Genomic DNA, 15,728 nt, shown 5'->3' on the forward strand with positions numbered 1-15,728 from the left:
GTCCGGACAGGACTGATGATGCGTCCGTCTCTGTCAGATTTCCATCTGTTTTGACCATAGACTGTAAAAAACATGGTTTTGACGGACAGAAAGCGTAACCCAGTTGAACTTTTTCTGGACAGGGGATTTGTCACCATCTGTTGGCCAATCAGAGGCATTCCTATGTTTGTCCTGGAAAAAATAGTGCCAATCACAGACACAACGGCACAACAAAAACAAAGATAAAACGGAGAAAGCCTGGTATAATGTTGGGAAGACTGAAGGTTTTCCAGGTGAGTTTCTTATTTAATTTATAGTATACCACTGTATAGTCTGTTTCTTCTTTTTCTTTTTTTTCTATTAAGTAGCACCGTTATGAGCAAAGCTGTATTCCTGCCTCTCCCACCATGTTGACGCTCCAAAACAGCCCAATGGACAGAAATCTATCCGTCAATAATTATTTTCCGTCGGATCAGCGTGGCCGCAGCTATTGTAATTCAACACACGTGCCGTGGGCCTGTACAGGATCTGTACTTGTTTGAACAGTATGTGCTTGTTTAAGTGGGGAGAAGTTGTTTCTTCCATCCCACAAGCATAGAGGGGCTTTTGAGACCTGGTCAGCAAATTGAGATCAGTTTGATCACTCAGAGAATAATATGACTTTGAATTGTCACCCACAAGATTTACCAGAAGTGACAGTGGTTTAGAAACAGTTAATCACAATTTTTCAGTGCCCTCTACTGGATGTTATAGCTTTTTGGGAAACAACAGTGTAAAAATCAATGGTTGCAATATGATGCTTTGTTGAAACTGTGACCACACTGCTGGCTTTGTTTACACAAGGATTACTGAATATACATTTTTCAGTCAAATGTTGTGAACTTTTTATACGAGGACTGAGTATTCTCAGGGCGTAGAATATATGTGTTTTTATTTTTTCACTCTATCAAGCACATATTGTAGCTGTACACAATGCAAGCTCTCTGGGCCTACTTAATTATATATGGGCACCTATTAATTTCTTATTTCCAATAATAATGCATACAACCTAAAATATCTGCTTAAATTGTGGCTCAAAATTTCATGTTCTGACTGTACATTCACACAGTCTGTGTCATACTAGGCTACAGGTGGATCCAACTACAGAATTCCTTGTCTTGTGATTAGCGAGGACAAACATGAACTGTTGTGGGAAGGTCTGACAATGAACTTGTAAAGCTGGCATATAAACCTATTTGCATCTCCAAAACTCACAATCGTTCACATAGTCACTACTACATTTGTAACAATACATTTATACACATGCAGAAAACTTTGCTCACCTGAAAATTATGAAAACATACCTCAGCATATCGTTACTGTACACAATGCAAGCCCTCTAAGTGTATTAAATGATTCACATCCTCTCCTGTACATTGAGAAACTGAAGAAATTAGATGATGATAATACTAATAACAACAACAATAATAACAACAACAACAATAATAATAATTTTCTGGGTGTATCTAGGGTATCTGTGAAAGACCTTTTTTTAAAAAAAGAAAGGCGTTTAACACAAAATATACCTCCTAAGCCACTGCATTAGGCTGCTATAAAACCATCCACCACTGGATGGGGACGTTTCTTTCTGCATCATTGCCTCACTCACAGTTGCTTAAGGTTTATAACTTTTACCATTCAGTTCTCAGGGCCATCAAACAAAGTGAAACTATATTTGAATGGTTGGATTGGCACAGACTACATCTTGGTGTAAGCTTTGTTGAGAACTGATTGGATATAGATATGCAAGTAAACCTGTTTTTATCATCGGAGGAATTTAAGAGTGGTATGGACTGAAGTGTGAATACCACACTACAAAATGGAAATGAATGTAAAATGGACATAATAGCCTAATGAATAAGTAGAAATCAGCCTCCCTTTAGCTCACCTTGCCAGTTAAGGATGTCTATTATCTCCTTGATCATGTTTTCATGATGACACCCAATAATTTCTTACATTTAGCATATAAATCTATGCCTACTCCTCTCTATAACTCATCTGCAAGTTAGACACATTTTTAGTGCATTCATTTTCAGAAAGCCTTCTCCACAGCACAGATATACAAATACAATTGAAGGGTGGGTGATGGTTTCTGTATTGCACTCCCTCCTCTCTTTTTCTGTATTACTGTGCACGACAGTCAGGCCCTGGCCCAGGAACAGAGGGAACTAACTGCCCATAATTGCATGAAGGAAGTGCCACAGTCTCTTCAGAGCTGTTTCTGGTGTCCAGTCTCTAATAGGTTGAATGCAGAAACCCTCACAGGAAGTTGCCGGTGGCTATTGTGAAGATACCAGATATTTAGTCTGTATTTAGTCTGTACTTCTGCATGTAATTGTATAGCTATCACATGAACACAATTACACAATCACAATCAGTGTTTTTATTTCTACTCCTTCTGTAATTTGTACATAACAATAAACACACAAATAAACAAAAACAATTAAAAACAATGTATTATTATTGTTAGTAGTAGTAGGAGTATTAATTGTTGCCATGCTTGCTCCCTAACCTTCATATTTGCCGAAGTGTTGGTTAACTAACAATCACTAAATGTAGTTTATTGCAGTCATTAAAAATACATTAGATAAATTCAATGAATCAGAATGGAATTACTACTTTCACTTTTAGAGCTCATAATAATAGAACACCATCCCAACACACACACACACACACACACACACACACACACACACACACACACACACAGAGAGAGACAGACCATGGTTCCCCCGAGCTGGCCGGATCGAGCACGTTGCGGAAACGTGCCACGAGCCAACCGGTTACATCACACCAGAGATTACATAGGCGAGGAGAGAAGTTTCACTACTATTCCGTCTTCGCTCAAATATTGTAAAGTCACAGTGAGACGACACAGAGCGTCTTGCTTCCGTAATTTGATGCCTGTCCTGTTCAAACAGGGAAAGAAAGGCAGTTTTATTTGATGGGAAGGGCGGAGGTGCGTGAGTCACCAAAGGTAGCCTACCTACGTTTTGTAATGGGATTTTGATTTAAAAAAAAATACAAGAAAATAAAAATTGTTGTAGACTAAATTTTTTTGGCATTGATCGTTAAATCTGTGTATATTATAACAAGGAAAATGAGCTAACAATGTGAAAAAGTATTTTTTTATTTCTTACTGGGCTGGTGGTAATTGTGTCTCACATTCGTTCAGTATAATGTAGCCAATATCTACCTCCTTCTAAAAACTAGGCTACCAACCCATAGTTACTACAGTAGGCCTAAATTGCACAAGGTTTTTATGAGGAGATATTCACAGTCAGGTGATTTTGTAATTTCTCTTTCAAATAGTGTACTTCCCCCAGTTTGACTGCGGTGTGTTTTACAGTCTACACAGAGACATTACATATGGTTTTATCTTTAAATGTCATGTATTATTTCTTCCTGCTTAAACGATGAATTTTTTTTTTTGTAGAATTGGAACTGAATTGGAATTCAGTAAGAAGGTGAAAATTGAATCCAACGCCAAAACACGAGTTTCTAAAGAAGCATTTACGACATGACAGCTGACACGAACGGTATTTTCAAGAGGGGTTTCATATTTACCACGTTTCCCGTAGGACCTGAACGCAGCACAGCACCGACAGATTGCTGACGTCAAAACGTGCGTGTACAGAAGTTACATCACACGAGATAGCGGAGCCGGCGAGTTACTTCCTTAACAGATACTGCGTGCGAAGCACACAAGGCTCGTAAAACCACGCCGGATAATTTCTCCTGAAGCAATTAAAAAAAAGCCTCGTAGTCTTTAAAAAGGTAAGAACCGTCTCCACCCATACTTAGCCTGCTGTTTTTTTTTATCTGCTGGTTAAGCTGCTGTAAAAAATAATCTCTCTGTCTCGGTTCTTATTCCTATTGTTTGACCTTCGATTAAAATGTAAGCCAATTCAGAAAGATAGTCGGTAATATAACTCAGCATTGCACAATGATCATTGTATTTTACGTTTTGTAGGCGAGATAAGGGTCGTCTAGGCCTATATACGGCAGCCTCCTCCTCTGCCCTTGATATGTAACCTCTGGTCAGTCCATGTAACATTGTATAAATTGGGAATCTAACTTGGGATAACACATTAAACTGTGTTCAGTAGGGTTTAGTATAGGGCAAGCCCATAATTTGAGTTTTGGTGCCTGAGTTTACAGTAGGGTCTTTACAGATACAGTTGGAGAGTCCCACCCACCGTGGATGAGCTAGCATAGCAGGCTATATTTTGAAAGTTGCGTCCTACAAATATACACGAATATTTTTTTTCTTTTATTTCAGTCAAGATGTCTGATTATGATGAGAATGAGTCCAAGTTCCTGCGAAAAGCAAAGGAAAATCCATTTGTTCCAATCGGTGAGTACATCCTGTGCCCTGATGGTTAACGTTACATCATCATAAGAAAAAAGAAAAGTAGCCTAAAATATAGTTAGGCTACGCTAAATTTTCATTTAAAGTGATATCACAACTGTTTTTATCACAAAATTAATATACTGTTAAAGTGTATCCTGTTGCTTGTTCTGTTTTGTTCTGATTATTAGATTCTGAACAAACTTGTTTTTAGTTTTTATGTTTACTTGAATCTGTCTGTCTCTTTGCTCCTTCAAGGAATGGCTGGATTCTTTGCCATCGTGGGCTACAGACTAATGAAAATGAAAAGTCGTGGAGATACAAAGATGTCCGTGCACCTGATCCACATGCGTGTAGCCGCCCAGGGCTTTGTGGTGGGAGCTATGACTGTTGGTACGTACAGTGTCACAGGCCACTTTGGATCAGAGCTGCATGGTTTCAAATTGTGCCTAATTATTACATTGCTATTGATTACTGAGAAACTAGAGAAGAGTGCTTTTTTTTTGACAAGTCATACTTTATTCTTGGTTAAGATTATTGTGAGTGCTTTTTTTTTTTTTACTAACACAGTTATTACTGAAGCTTATAGATTTGGATTTGGCCAGTGTTGTTCATTATTTTAGTCAGCCATATTCATAACTCTAAAGGCTCAATTTAAACTCAGAGCTAAAGTGGGGTTTTTTTTGTGTGTTGTTTTGTTTTTCAGTTTTACATAGTGGGTGTTCATGGTAAAATCTCTACGATGGTCTTCATGTAACTTTAACTTCCTCTGTTTTGTTTTTAGGTGTCCTATATTCGATGTACAGAGATTACGTTGTGAAGCCCAGAGAAGCCCAGAAGGAACTGGAACACAAATGAACATGGACTTTCTTTTTCTAATACTCCACATCCCTTAATATTACCTCATATTAAGGTGTTGTAGACCATTTATTTTTACAGATGTGTCATATTTTTTGTATGCACACATCCCTTCAACAGTTCACCTCTACTGTAAATAGTTCTAAGTTATTGATTACAGAGGAAGTAGTTTTGCTTGCCGGTCCTCCGCTTCATTCGAACCCAACTTTTGTTTTATTTGAAGCCAGGTTATCCTCGAAGTTTTATACCAGAGGGTAAATGCTAGCACTTCTGTATTTAGAAGGAAGTGCGATAATTTGAACTGTTTGAGGACTATATTAACACTGCGTGTGTGTGTGTGAGTGCGTGTGTGTGTGTGTGTGTGTGAGAGAGAGAGAAGAATTGCTGACTTGTGAGATGTGTGTGGGGACAGTTGACATTCTTGACAAACTTTGGTTGCCTCTTATTTTGAATGGTGTGCAAGTGGAATGTCAAAACCAGAAAATCTAATAATTTGAGTATGACAGGCTAAGTATAGATTTAAAAATTACCACTATTGCAGGTAGCTTGAACATTTTGTTTGTCTGTTTTTTCCCCCTTTGTTAGATTAACTGCAATATTTTTTAATATACTAATAGGGATTTTTGCCAAATGAAAATACTTGCACCTTAGCCTACTTTTTTGAAATAGGCATCTGTATCTGTATTAAGAGCGTCTCATGGAAGACTTAGACTACACCTGGCCATCTTTCTAGGCCTGACTGCCCTCATATTACCAAAACAAAATGGTGTTTGAGTAGATTCAGTTTCAGATTATCCCACCAATCAAGTATTTAAAACCATCATTCAGGAATTGGAAAAGGGAAATTTCTAATCATACTTCTTGATAATGTAACAACACCATAAAGGTCCCTTGCAGAATTCAAATGGGTGATTTTCATCCAGGAGCCTTTATACGTACGGCATTTTTATTAAACTGTGATATTAGACGGGTCCAATGTTTCATTACAGCAGCCTCACAAGTCTTCATGAGATGTACTGTATGAGCTAAACCAACTGAGGTACAGCTACTGACGGCATGGTTGCCTATGGAAACCTATCATATCATCATAGATAGCCTACTTTGTGATTTGCTTAAATAGACGCCTTGTTAAGTTATTCACAAAATACAGTGTTGAATGTCGGTGTGCACAAAATTATAAAAATTTTATTCTGACACTTGTGTTTCCGTTTTTTGTCTGAAAATAAAGATGACCAGGCAAATATTTGTGAAATTCTATTTAAATGAATTGTTAAATAGATAAATAAATGTTTACATTTTCCCAAAACCTCTTCAGGTCCCTGTATTGTCACGGAGTAGGTTGTTACTCATGCAAACTGAATGTGTCTGACTGGAACTCCTTCAGTATTATGCAACTGCAGTTATAAAGTTATAGTGTGCACTAAACAAAAACTGAAGAGGAAAGCATAGAGGTCACTTTTCACTGTAATTACCCCAGTTTGAGTGTGTATAAGAATGACTATTCTGATCATAGCTCTCACATGGTACAAGTAGTAGGCCAAATCTAGGCTGTAAAAACCTTCTCATATGGGAGTCCCTGGCCTGGGACAAAGTCTTTTCTAATGGGGGTTGTTCGTGGCCTTATGTGAGTCTATCTGGGGATCTGTGACATTCATGTGTTATGTTAGATATTAGACAACTCAACAGAAAGGCTTGACTTCTCCATAGGGAATTTGCTATGAAAGCCTGTATTGAATGAAACATGACGAGTTCAATTTCCACACGAAACAATCCTCCCATATTGATTGTAATTCCTTGCGGCCTGCAAAACACTGAAAGTTTTTATTTTTATTTTATTTTTTTATTATTATTTTATATTTTATATTTATTATTTATTATTATGTTTTCAGGTTGTGGTTTCTAACCATGGCGGGTCAAACGCGACTGTTATGAAGTTATTCGTAGTATTCAGTGGTAAATGAGGATTTTCTGAGGAATTAATGAACGCAGCCATTCACTGTCCGTCTCCATTGCTACATTCTAGCTCTCGCCCAGGACTCGCACTATCCCGCGAGATCTCCACCTGTTGTGTCTTATGGAGTGCCGTTGCTGTGGTTACGGTAGTGCTCGAGATGATGAGGAAGTACAGTTTATTTACCTGCGGCCTCTTATTTGTTGACCAAGACGCTGCTTGACTAAATGATAGGTGAGTTATTTTTCTACTAAACGTCTTTACAACCAGCTGGTAGGCCAAGGTTTATCTTAAAATTAAGGCTAAACTTATTCTACTACACTGAGCCAAGTTCAAGCAGCTTACGTTAGCTAATTGATAACGCCTAAAACAGACACTGATATTATTATAAACAATTATTATCTCGTGTATTACCGAAATATTGCTCACATATGCCTCTAATAAGACTGGAGTGGACAGTCTGTTTAGGGTCATTCACTAATGATTCTGGTCACCAATGATAACATGAACAACAAAACTCAGAGCCCACTCAAATGTCATTTTGACAGTGTAGCCTAACTGGGAATTTCTGTCTTTGTAAATCGCTGTCTGATGAAAACCTTGTATCTCCAAAATGTCAACTTTACAGGAACTAAAAAAAAACGCCCTTGGTTTTAGCTTGATGGCATATCGCATTTTTCGACATTATCCAATAGATATAAGCCCAACAGGTCTGAGAATTTTCTCAACCCATAGAGGTCCATATAATCTTTCAGTTGACGTTAAAACATGAAAATCACCAAAATTGGAGTTACAAGGTTTTCACAGGACAACAGCAAGTATGCATGTATGTGTTTCTGCAGAGGGGTCAGAATGTGGGGTCGGCCATCTGTGGCACCCAGCATCCGGTAGGAGCTCAGTGTCTTGCTTGCTGACACTTTGACAGGGATGGACACACACTAGCTGCTGCCGGGAGGCCTTACTGTCATACAGCGTAGTCTCCAAACATCATTTTCCACTTTTAGAACTTGCTTATTTTCTCAAGGCCTTATGAACGCTATGTTATAAATTGTAGATCATGGAGGATGATGATGGACTGAATGACCGCTTAAGGCTTCAGTTCCAAGCTCTGCAGAAACAGCAGGAGAAGTTTCTTCAAAGGAAACTAGACAGGAGAAAGGAGACGAAACCAGGGAAACTTAATGCCAGCGTGACTCAGGACTTGCTTGAAACCCAGGATGACTTGAATCTATCTGAGCAAGGCACTTCTCATGCAGATAATCTGAAGGAGAGGTGAGTTTTACAAGTGTTCAATTAGTGGCTCATGCATTCACAACAGTAGCTTTTCTCAGTGATGCCCGGAATTACTTAATGACACTTAGAGCACACATTAGCATTCTTTGTGGCAAATCTCTATCATCTACATGAATAGTGAATCAAGGGAATATCTTTTTTTCACAGTAGCAATTACTCACAATAATGCATTCTGATCTCTTGGATGGCATGGATGAGAACCCTTTTAAAAATCAATCTCCTGTTCTCAAATTGTAATTAATTATGCTGCAGTCTGTTTAATTTGAATTGCTTCTCTATAGACTGCTGCAGAATGAGAATCATCAGTTGCTAGAACAAGTGAGAGAACTAAGGGATGAAAATGGCCGTCTCTTCAAACTCCTGAGTGAAAAAGATTTTGAAATTAAACACCTGAAGAAGAAAAGAGAGGAAGAAAGACTGGCCTTAGCAGGTATAATGCAACAAGTGCCACTTATTTTGCACGATGGTGATGTTCTAGATGCCTTCACAGCTTCTTCATGGCACATCCATGTTGTTTAGGCACATCGGGCTTGGCAGGAGACGCAGCAGCCACCAAGATTGTTGAGCTGTCCAAGAAGAACAGAGAGTTAACTGCTGAAATTGAACGAGAAAAGATTAAGTCCAAGCAAAACAGCAACAGAATCAAAGAGCTTGAAAAAGAGGTAACCACTTTGCGCGTTAGTTTAATCTCTTTGGGAGATGGATACTCATCATTCAACACACAATTGAAACATATCATGCTGAATTATAAAATTAATGATTTAATAATTCTAAAAGTCAGAGTGAAATTTAATTGCTAGATGTTTTAGACCAAATGTCCCTAAGCAATGATATATTGTTGTAATATGTACTTTGCAGACTGATGAAAGACTGTCTAAACAAGTGATTAAATGAATGAATGATTGTAATCTCATGCTCCTCTGTACAGCTGCAGGCTGCTTCATTACTCTCTCCACCCGGGCAAAAGACTGACACAAAGGCACAAGATAAGAGGCCATCTGAAGACTGTGAGGTAATTGTTATTGTGAGAACTGATCAAAAGGACATTTTGATGTTATCCTGCTCATTTTAATGACGATAAATCAATCAGAATCATATATAATATGTTTTCACTCACAGGACAGTCCAGCGGTGAAATCTCTGCAGGAAAAATTAGCTGCTGCCCAGTTCAAAATGACAGAATATCGCAACCAGATTCAAGCCGTCAAACAGGAGTTGAAAGTCGCTCAGAAGGTCGTAGCATGACTTTATATTTCCAGTCTAAATGGTTGAGAAGAACACATCAATTATTGATACGATTATAATTAATCAATGACTTCTGTATTATAAAATATTGATTGCTACGTTATAAAAAAGGCTGCTCTCTCTGCAGGTATTGATCAGTGAGGTTGGAGAGGAGGTCAACCTGCAGCAATTACTAAGCTGCCCAGGGGGCTTCAGGGGTCGTTCTCAGCAGATCCTGGCTCTGCAGACAAGGGTGAGCTGAATGAAAACACTAAAGAAAATGATAACTATCTGCTAACTGACATATCACTCACTGCCCTTTATAGATCATTTGCAAAGCATGTAATCATACAAATAGTAATACACTTTTTATATAGCACTTTTCAAACCAGTTACAAAGAGCTTTACAGAGTCAATACAGTGCTTTGCAGAATCAGTAAAAGAGAGGACAAATGATAGCAGAAATAAAAAAAGAACACACAAAAAGCAATTAAACGCCTGAATAGGGGAGAGCCCTCTTGATTCAAGAATAAAACAAGAGGAACAAAACGGGACATTATGCAATATCCTGTTCAGTACATTTTGAGGAATGCTTTAAAAGATGATACAGATTTGGCAAGCCTCACTCTCTCGGGAAGGGTGTTCCAAAGCCTAGGAGCCTAAACGGCGGCACTTTTAGTAATGTAATCTTCGAACCAAGAAAGGTTTTACCGAATGTGTGCTCATAGGAAAATGTGGCCTTTCCGATCCGTTTGAGCCCAGATACGGGACCTGGAGCAGCAGCTGAACCAGTCGGCTCAGCGGAGACAGCCAAGTGTCCTGAGTGTGGAGGAGGAGTTCCTGGGGGTCCGGGTTCTTCAGAAAACCCCCCCTCAAGACAGGAACCTCGGCTACATCCGCACCATCGAGAGGGAGAAGAGGGAGGCATTTGAGGTACGAGCCAGATGTTTTCCATTCATTGTGACAGGAATTTAATCACTGAAATATGAATGTGGTCCTGTACTGTACTAAAGCCATCTCTCTCAATTTGCCATGACTGGACAGAGGATCTCAGCGGACTATGAGGCGCTGCTGAAAGACCATGAGGATGTGAAGAAGAAGCTGGAAGGCTCCAAGGCCAGGAACAAATCTCTGACCGCTGAGATCAAAACCCTGAAGGTCCAGATCTCCACCCTCCTGGATAAGGGCAAACATGATGATGAGCTTGTGGATGCCCTACTGGTAAGGAATTAGATACGGGAAAATCATCTATGATTACATTGAACCTTGGTGAACTATTACATGGATACACACATAGTGCAAATGAGTTTTACAGTAGGTACGGTGAGCATTATAACATACAGCATGCTTGATTACATATGTTTAATATTGTAGCTCTGGTAATGAGATAAACATGGTTGAGTGAGTAATGTGATTAAAAGCTCATCTGCCTCCTTGAGAGGCATGAAGCACTAGAACAATTTATACTTTACTTTACTTACACTACCAGTCAAAAGTTTGGACACACCACATTTTTCTTTATTTTTTACTATTTTCCACATTTTAGAATCATAGTAAAGACATCAAAACTATGAAATAACACAAATAGAATTATGCAGTGACCAAAAAAGTGTAACTATCTTATATTTTAGATTCTTTAAAGTAGCCACCCTTTGCCTTGATGGAAAGGAAAAGGGATTTGGAAAGAAATTCATACATAGGCATCAACTTCTCTATTTATATTTGTCTAAAAAACAAATTTCAAGCATATTTAAGCATAAGCCCTTAGATCAAAATGGCTTTAAGAGAATGAAAAACATAGTATATTCAATCAGGTGTGAAACTTTTGACTGGTAGTGTATATACTATACAATTCAGTTCTTGCAGACCAAATATCAGTGATATTGCATCATGTTTATGAGTGAAAATAAACCACAGAAACAAGGGTCCTGCATCTCGTCTACCTCTGGCAGAAGCAGCAGACCCAGCTGCAGGAGGTGCTGCGCCGGCTCAGCCAGCAGCAAGATGTGCAGGAGCCCCAGCAGAACCTGGGACAGCAGCTGAGCAGCGAGCCCTCCAGACACAGCGCTCTCATCCAGAAGCTGAAGCAGATGGTTTCTGAGAAGGAGGCCAAGGTGAAAGAACTAGAGAAGGAAATCCAGCAGCTCTCCTTCAAGGTAAACAAACCTTAAGTGGGAGTGACATCTAAGAACACATCAGTCAGGATGACGTTGCGCTGCGCTTCTTAGCCAGCAGCATGAAATTTGAGTTGAAAAGTTGTTTGCGCAGTGATTCAGACATTCATTCAGATCCAGTGTGTGTGTAAATGTGTGTGTACAACTGTTGCAGAGAGAGGATGGGGGCAGTCAGTCCAGCATCAAGACAACAATTTGCAGTTCAGGATATTCCCCAGAAGAGGGAGACAGTAACAAGAGAATATCCTCTGCACGGTATGTGTGCTAGTAGTGATCATGTTAGATCATCACTGGAATATGAATATTGTTAGTTTGCTCTAATGGAATTGGTCATTGAGAGACATTAAAGACTGTTGAGCTTGTATTTGTCTGTGTAACTCTCCTATCTTAAACTAATCCCCTATGCTGTGAAAAAGAGTGGGTTCTTAGATATCTTGTCTGGCAAAATAAGGGTTAATAATTTACTCTGTCCAATGGGAGATTTGCTGTTATCAGGTTATTGATTTTGTTTAATGCCTCACAGCTTTGTTTGTGTATTCTGCTGGGCATTTCTGCTCAAATGACTCTGTTTGTCTTCCTTTCTTCCAGTTCTGTTTCGAAACTTGGCCATAAACTGGTGGTGTCTGCTGTAGGAGGTAGTGTAGAGTTCAGGTAAATTTACATGCAGTTCCTGTACTTGGGATTTACATTGTTATGCAGTGAATCATATACCACTGTGTTGTGAATTGTCAGCTACAATTTTAATGTTTTTTTTCTTCCTTTCTCAGAGGTTCAGGGCCTTCGAAATGTTCACGTTGTTCAGCTGAGGTGAAAATGCTGATGACCCAGTGTGCTGAGTATAAAACCCTCTATCAGGCTGCAAGCGTGGAGAAAGACAGACTCCTAGAGCTAGTCAACATCCTGCAGACAAAGTAATATATAATAATTCCATCTCTACAACATTCTTTGCATGACGAACACATTTTGTTGGCCAGTGTATTGCTCTCCATCTTCTACTACCTGTGTAGGTGTATAACATTCTAGTGATTATAATGACATTGTATGTGCTTCTTTCATGGCCAACACTTGCAAGGGGACTATTTTGTTATTGGTTTCTGTTTACATTGGCCCTTGGTTTTTGTTTTCTTCCTTTTTTTATGAATAGAAATCACTCAGTCAATAACATCATGACTGAGGGATGCACTGAAACCAACAATAGTGCAGAGTATTTGACTGAATTAAGGTAAACCAGTATCAGAGATTTTTTTCAGTGCTAAAATTCTAAACCAAGAGCCACTTGTAGCCGAAATCAAAGCAAAGCAACTTGATGTTCTACCTTTTTCACACCTAGAATGATATTAGATCTCTCTAATGGATAAAATGGATTATATCGCAACCATTTTTGCCCAGTGTCCCCAAACTATTAGTCTAAATCTTTGTTCTTTAGTAAAAGTAATCAGGTTCAAATCAGCACTCAATATCAGGTGATGCTTCATCAGTGCATCTCTACAGCCACTATCACGAAATATGATTTGTCAAACAATGAGATATTTTGTTGAGACATCCTTTTTTTGATGTGCAGAGAGAAAGAGATGAACCAGCGGTGTGTGGAGGCCGAACAGAAATTCCAGGAGGAGCGTCGCAGGTCTGTTATCCTGGAGCAGCAGCTGGAGAAGGCAAAACTAGATTTAGAGAAATTGACTGTGCGTAATGAAAGCAATTAGAGTAGAATCGGTATGCCTGAAGGCTCAGTGAGGGCATAATGTGACATAATGTCAAGCAGTTTTAGTTCATGTTTTTTTTATGCACTGACTCATCGATCGACCACCAGTCTGACTGAACTCCTCCTGAGAAACAGGAGTAGTACATGTACTGTACAACTGAATGAGCTCAAGTGTCCAATGAGTCTGGTGGCATTTGTACAGCTGTTTTCTCTAACTTTGAAGACTTTGTGTCGCTGCCTTGGTACTGCTTCTAAAAACAAGCAACATTACTGCTTTTCCATCTATAAAAATGTAAACTAAATTTACATCTAAGTACAGAAATAATATCTCAAACATTTTATGGTTGAGGACACTCTGCATATGGACAGTGCGCATCCTAACTCCACCTTTGGGCAGCGCAGAGATGTTAATATGGCTCTTGTATTCTGTCCCCTGGCTGGTCATTCAGCTGGAGGAGACTGAGGCGCTGAGGGCAGCGCTGAGGAGCACTCTCCACCACGACCTGCAGCTCTACAGTGACATGATGAGCCAAGTCAAGCATGTTTTCCTGCAGGCCCTGTGACAGCGCAAACAAGACACTAACCAGGGGAACTGGCTAGTCCCTGCTGGACCTCACATCCAACTGAGCCCTACCTTCTCCTGTCATATCTGCTGTGAGGAAGAGCCGCCTGAGGGAAACAGGCCCTTCTGTTTCGACACACCAAACATCATTTGGATCCCTGGTTTCCTCTTCCTTTGAAATCTGAAAGACCGTGATGGTTCCTTTGTGCGTTTGATGACCTCAGTCAAGCCACTTAGACCTTGAGTAGCAGAGCTTATCAACTTAACCCTGATGGCATCAGACAAGTGTTCCTGCTGATTGCAGAAATGATTGACGCTGATAGCATGTCTCACCATGGTTTGATGTCCTGTCTGCTTGCTGTTTTCTAAATGTCACTGTCACATTATATTAAATCAGCGTATGCCTTTACCTCACTCACTTGCAGCCTTAAGTGCATTAGAGGTATAGACAGCAACAGTGTGAATGCTTTGTATACTATGAATAGAGTATTTGTAATAATCACATAATGGATCATCACATTTGATCAAGGGAACCAAGCCACCATCAAATGTTGTATATTGTTTTACCTTAAAAGCTATGACATTACTGGAGTTTTTAGTTTTTCTTGGCTCCAGACTATTATACGTGAATGTTTGACAGCCCAATCCAAATAGTAAACACCGCAGTTGAGTTCCCAAATGCTTCAATATTCCTTTTAAATATTACTGCTAATCACTTCTGACTTGAAACCAGCTGTGTGGGAATAGTGGTTGAAAATGAATGCGGACTCCAGCTACACAAACTCCCACTTTGCTCCTCCATACATTCCCCAGAGCATGTCAAATGTATATACAGTATGATCTTAGCTTCTTATTCCAAAAAGGTTGTCTGGTTGTGTGTAGCCTGGTGGGAGTGGCCCCTACCTTCATGCTAACATCCGAGTTATTTTCTTCCGATCTAGCCAAAAGGATTTCAGCAGAAACCCCCTCCTCCTCCTCCCCTCCACATCACGCTTAATTTAAAACCATGGCTGAGTTAGTGTGCTGCTTCAAATACCGCACTATTTCTTCCAGAACCCTGTGGGAGATTGGCAGGTCCCCATTGGACTGAGCGAGAAAGTGCCACAAGACAAAAATATCAGACTTTGGACGTGATGAAGAAAGCCTTTATGCTCAGAGAAACAAAAAACAGCTTGTGTTGAATACCTCCTGGATTGAAGGTGAGGCACCCTTCTATGTAGTATGCCAGTGTGCGTCGCTGAAGGAAGAGAAGAGATACCATGAGCCTTACGACTACATGTTCAGCAGGATTGCCAAATATGTAGCAAATATGTAGCAATGTGCGTCAGAATGAGTGTTGGTGGAGCAAATAGCTGTCATGGTCTCTAACTGTATCGCAGTCCAGGGAAATGTTTAACTTGATAAATTTGTTTGGTTGTTTTTTAAACCTGCCATAACATAACTTCATCTAAAAATGAAGTCAGTGCTCATAAACATTTAGAATATTTTTTTTCCACACAACTGAAATGTGAAGCTTTCATTTTGGACATGCAGTCTACTTGACAGGAACAAACTGCAATATTATTATCACATTTTGGGAAGCTATTTCTAATTTG

General features: G+C 39.4%; 2 protein-coding genes across 2 annotated transcripts; both read left to right on the forward strand.

The window, feature by feature from the left end:
* Window positions 1–3,657: 3,657 nt before the first annotated feature.
* Window positions 3,658–6,423, forward strand: higd1a (HIG1 hypoxia inducible domain family, member 1A). The gene is made up of 4 exons (XM_071913833.2): window positions 3,658–3,795; window positions 4,301–4,375; window positions 4,628–4,762; window positions 5,154–6,423. The coding sequence occupies exons 2-4, from the start codon at window positions 4,306–4,308 to the stop codon at window positions 5,225–5,227; spliced, it is 279 nt and encodes a 92-aa protein (XP_071769934.1). The 5' UTR covers window positions 3,658–3,795; window positions 4,301–4,305; the 3' UTR covers window positions 5,228–6,423.
* A 1,812-nt stretch (window positions 6,424–8,235) lies between these two features.
* ccdc13 (coiled-coil domain containing 13) lies at window positions 8,236–14,742 on the forward strand. Its single transcript, XM_078287861.1, is given in 14 exon segments — window positions 8,236–8,454; window positions 8,763–8,901; window positions 8,991–9,133; window positions 9,400–9,483; window positions 9,591–9,704; window positions 9,844–9,948; window positions 10,458–10,628; window positions 10,740–10,916; window positions 11,648–11,851; window positions 12,024–12,124; window positions 12,458–12,520; window positions 12,637–12,780; window positions 13,431–13,493; window positions 14,021–14,742. Coding segments are annotated over 14 exon segments (1,749 nt in total). The 3' UTR covers window positions 14,043–14,742.
* Window positions 14,743–15,728: the final 986 nt, after the last annotated feature.

This window comes from Centroberyx gerrardi, chromosome 13 (assembly GCF_048128805.1).
Source record: "Centroberyx gerrardi isolate f3 chromosome 13, fCenGer3.hap1.cur.20231027, whole genome shotgun sequence".
NCBI classification, from domain to species: Eukaryota; Metazoa; Chordata; class Actinopteri; order Beryciformes; family Berycidae; genus Centroberyx; species Centroberyx gerrardi.

Bases quoted from the DNA above. Each gene is read 5' to 3' on its own strand.
- higd1a (XM_071913833.2), top strand. From the start codon at position 4,306: ATGTCTGATTATGATGAGAATGAGTCCAAGTTCCTGCGAAAAGCAAAG. The intron at 4,376-4,627 runs GTGAGTACATCC...TGCTCCTTCAAG, and splicing joins AAATCCATTTGTTCCAATCG to GAATGGCTGGATTCTTTGCC. The intron at 4,763-5,153 runs GTACGTACAGTG...TTTTGTTTTTAG, and splicing joins GGTGGGAGCTATGACTGTTG to GTGTCCTATATTCGATGTAC.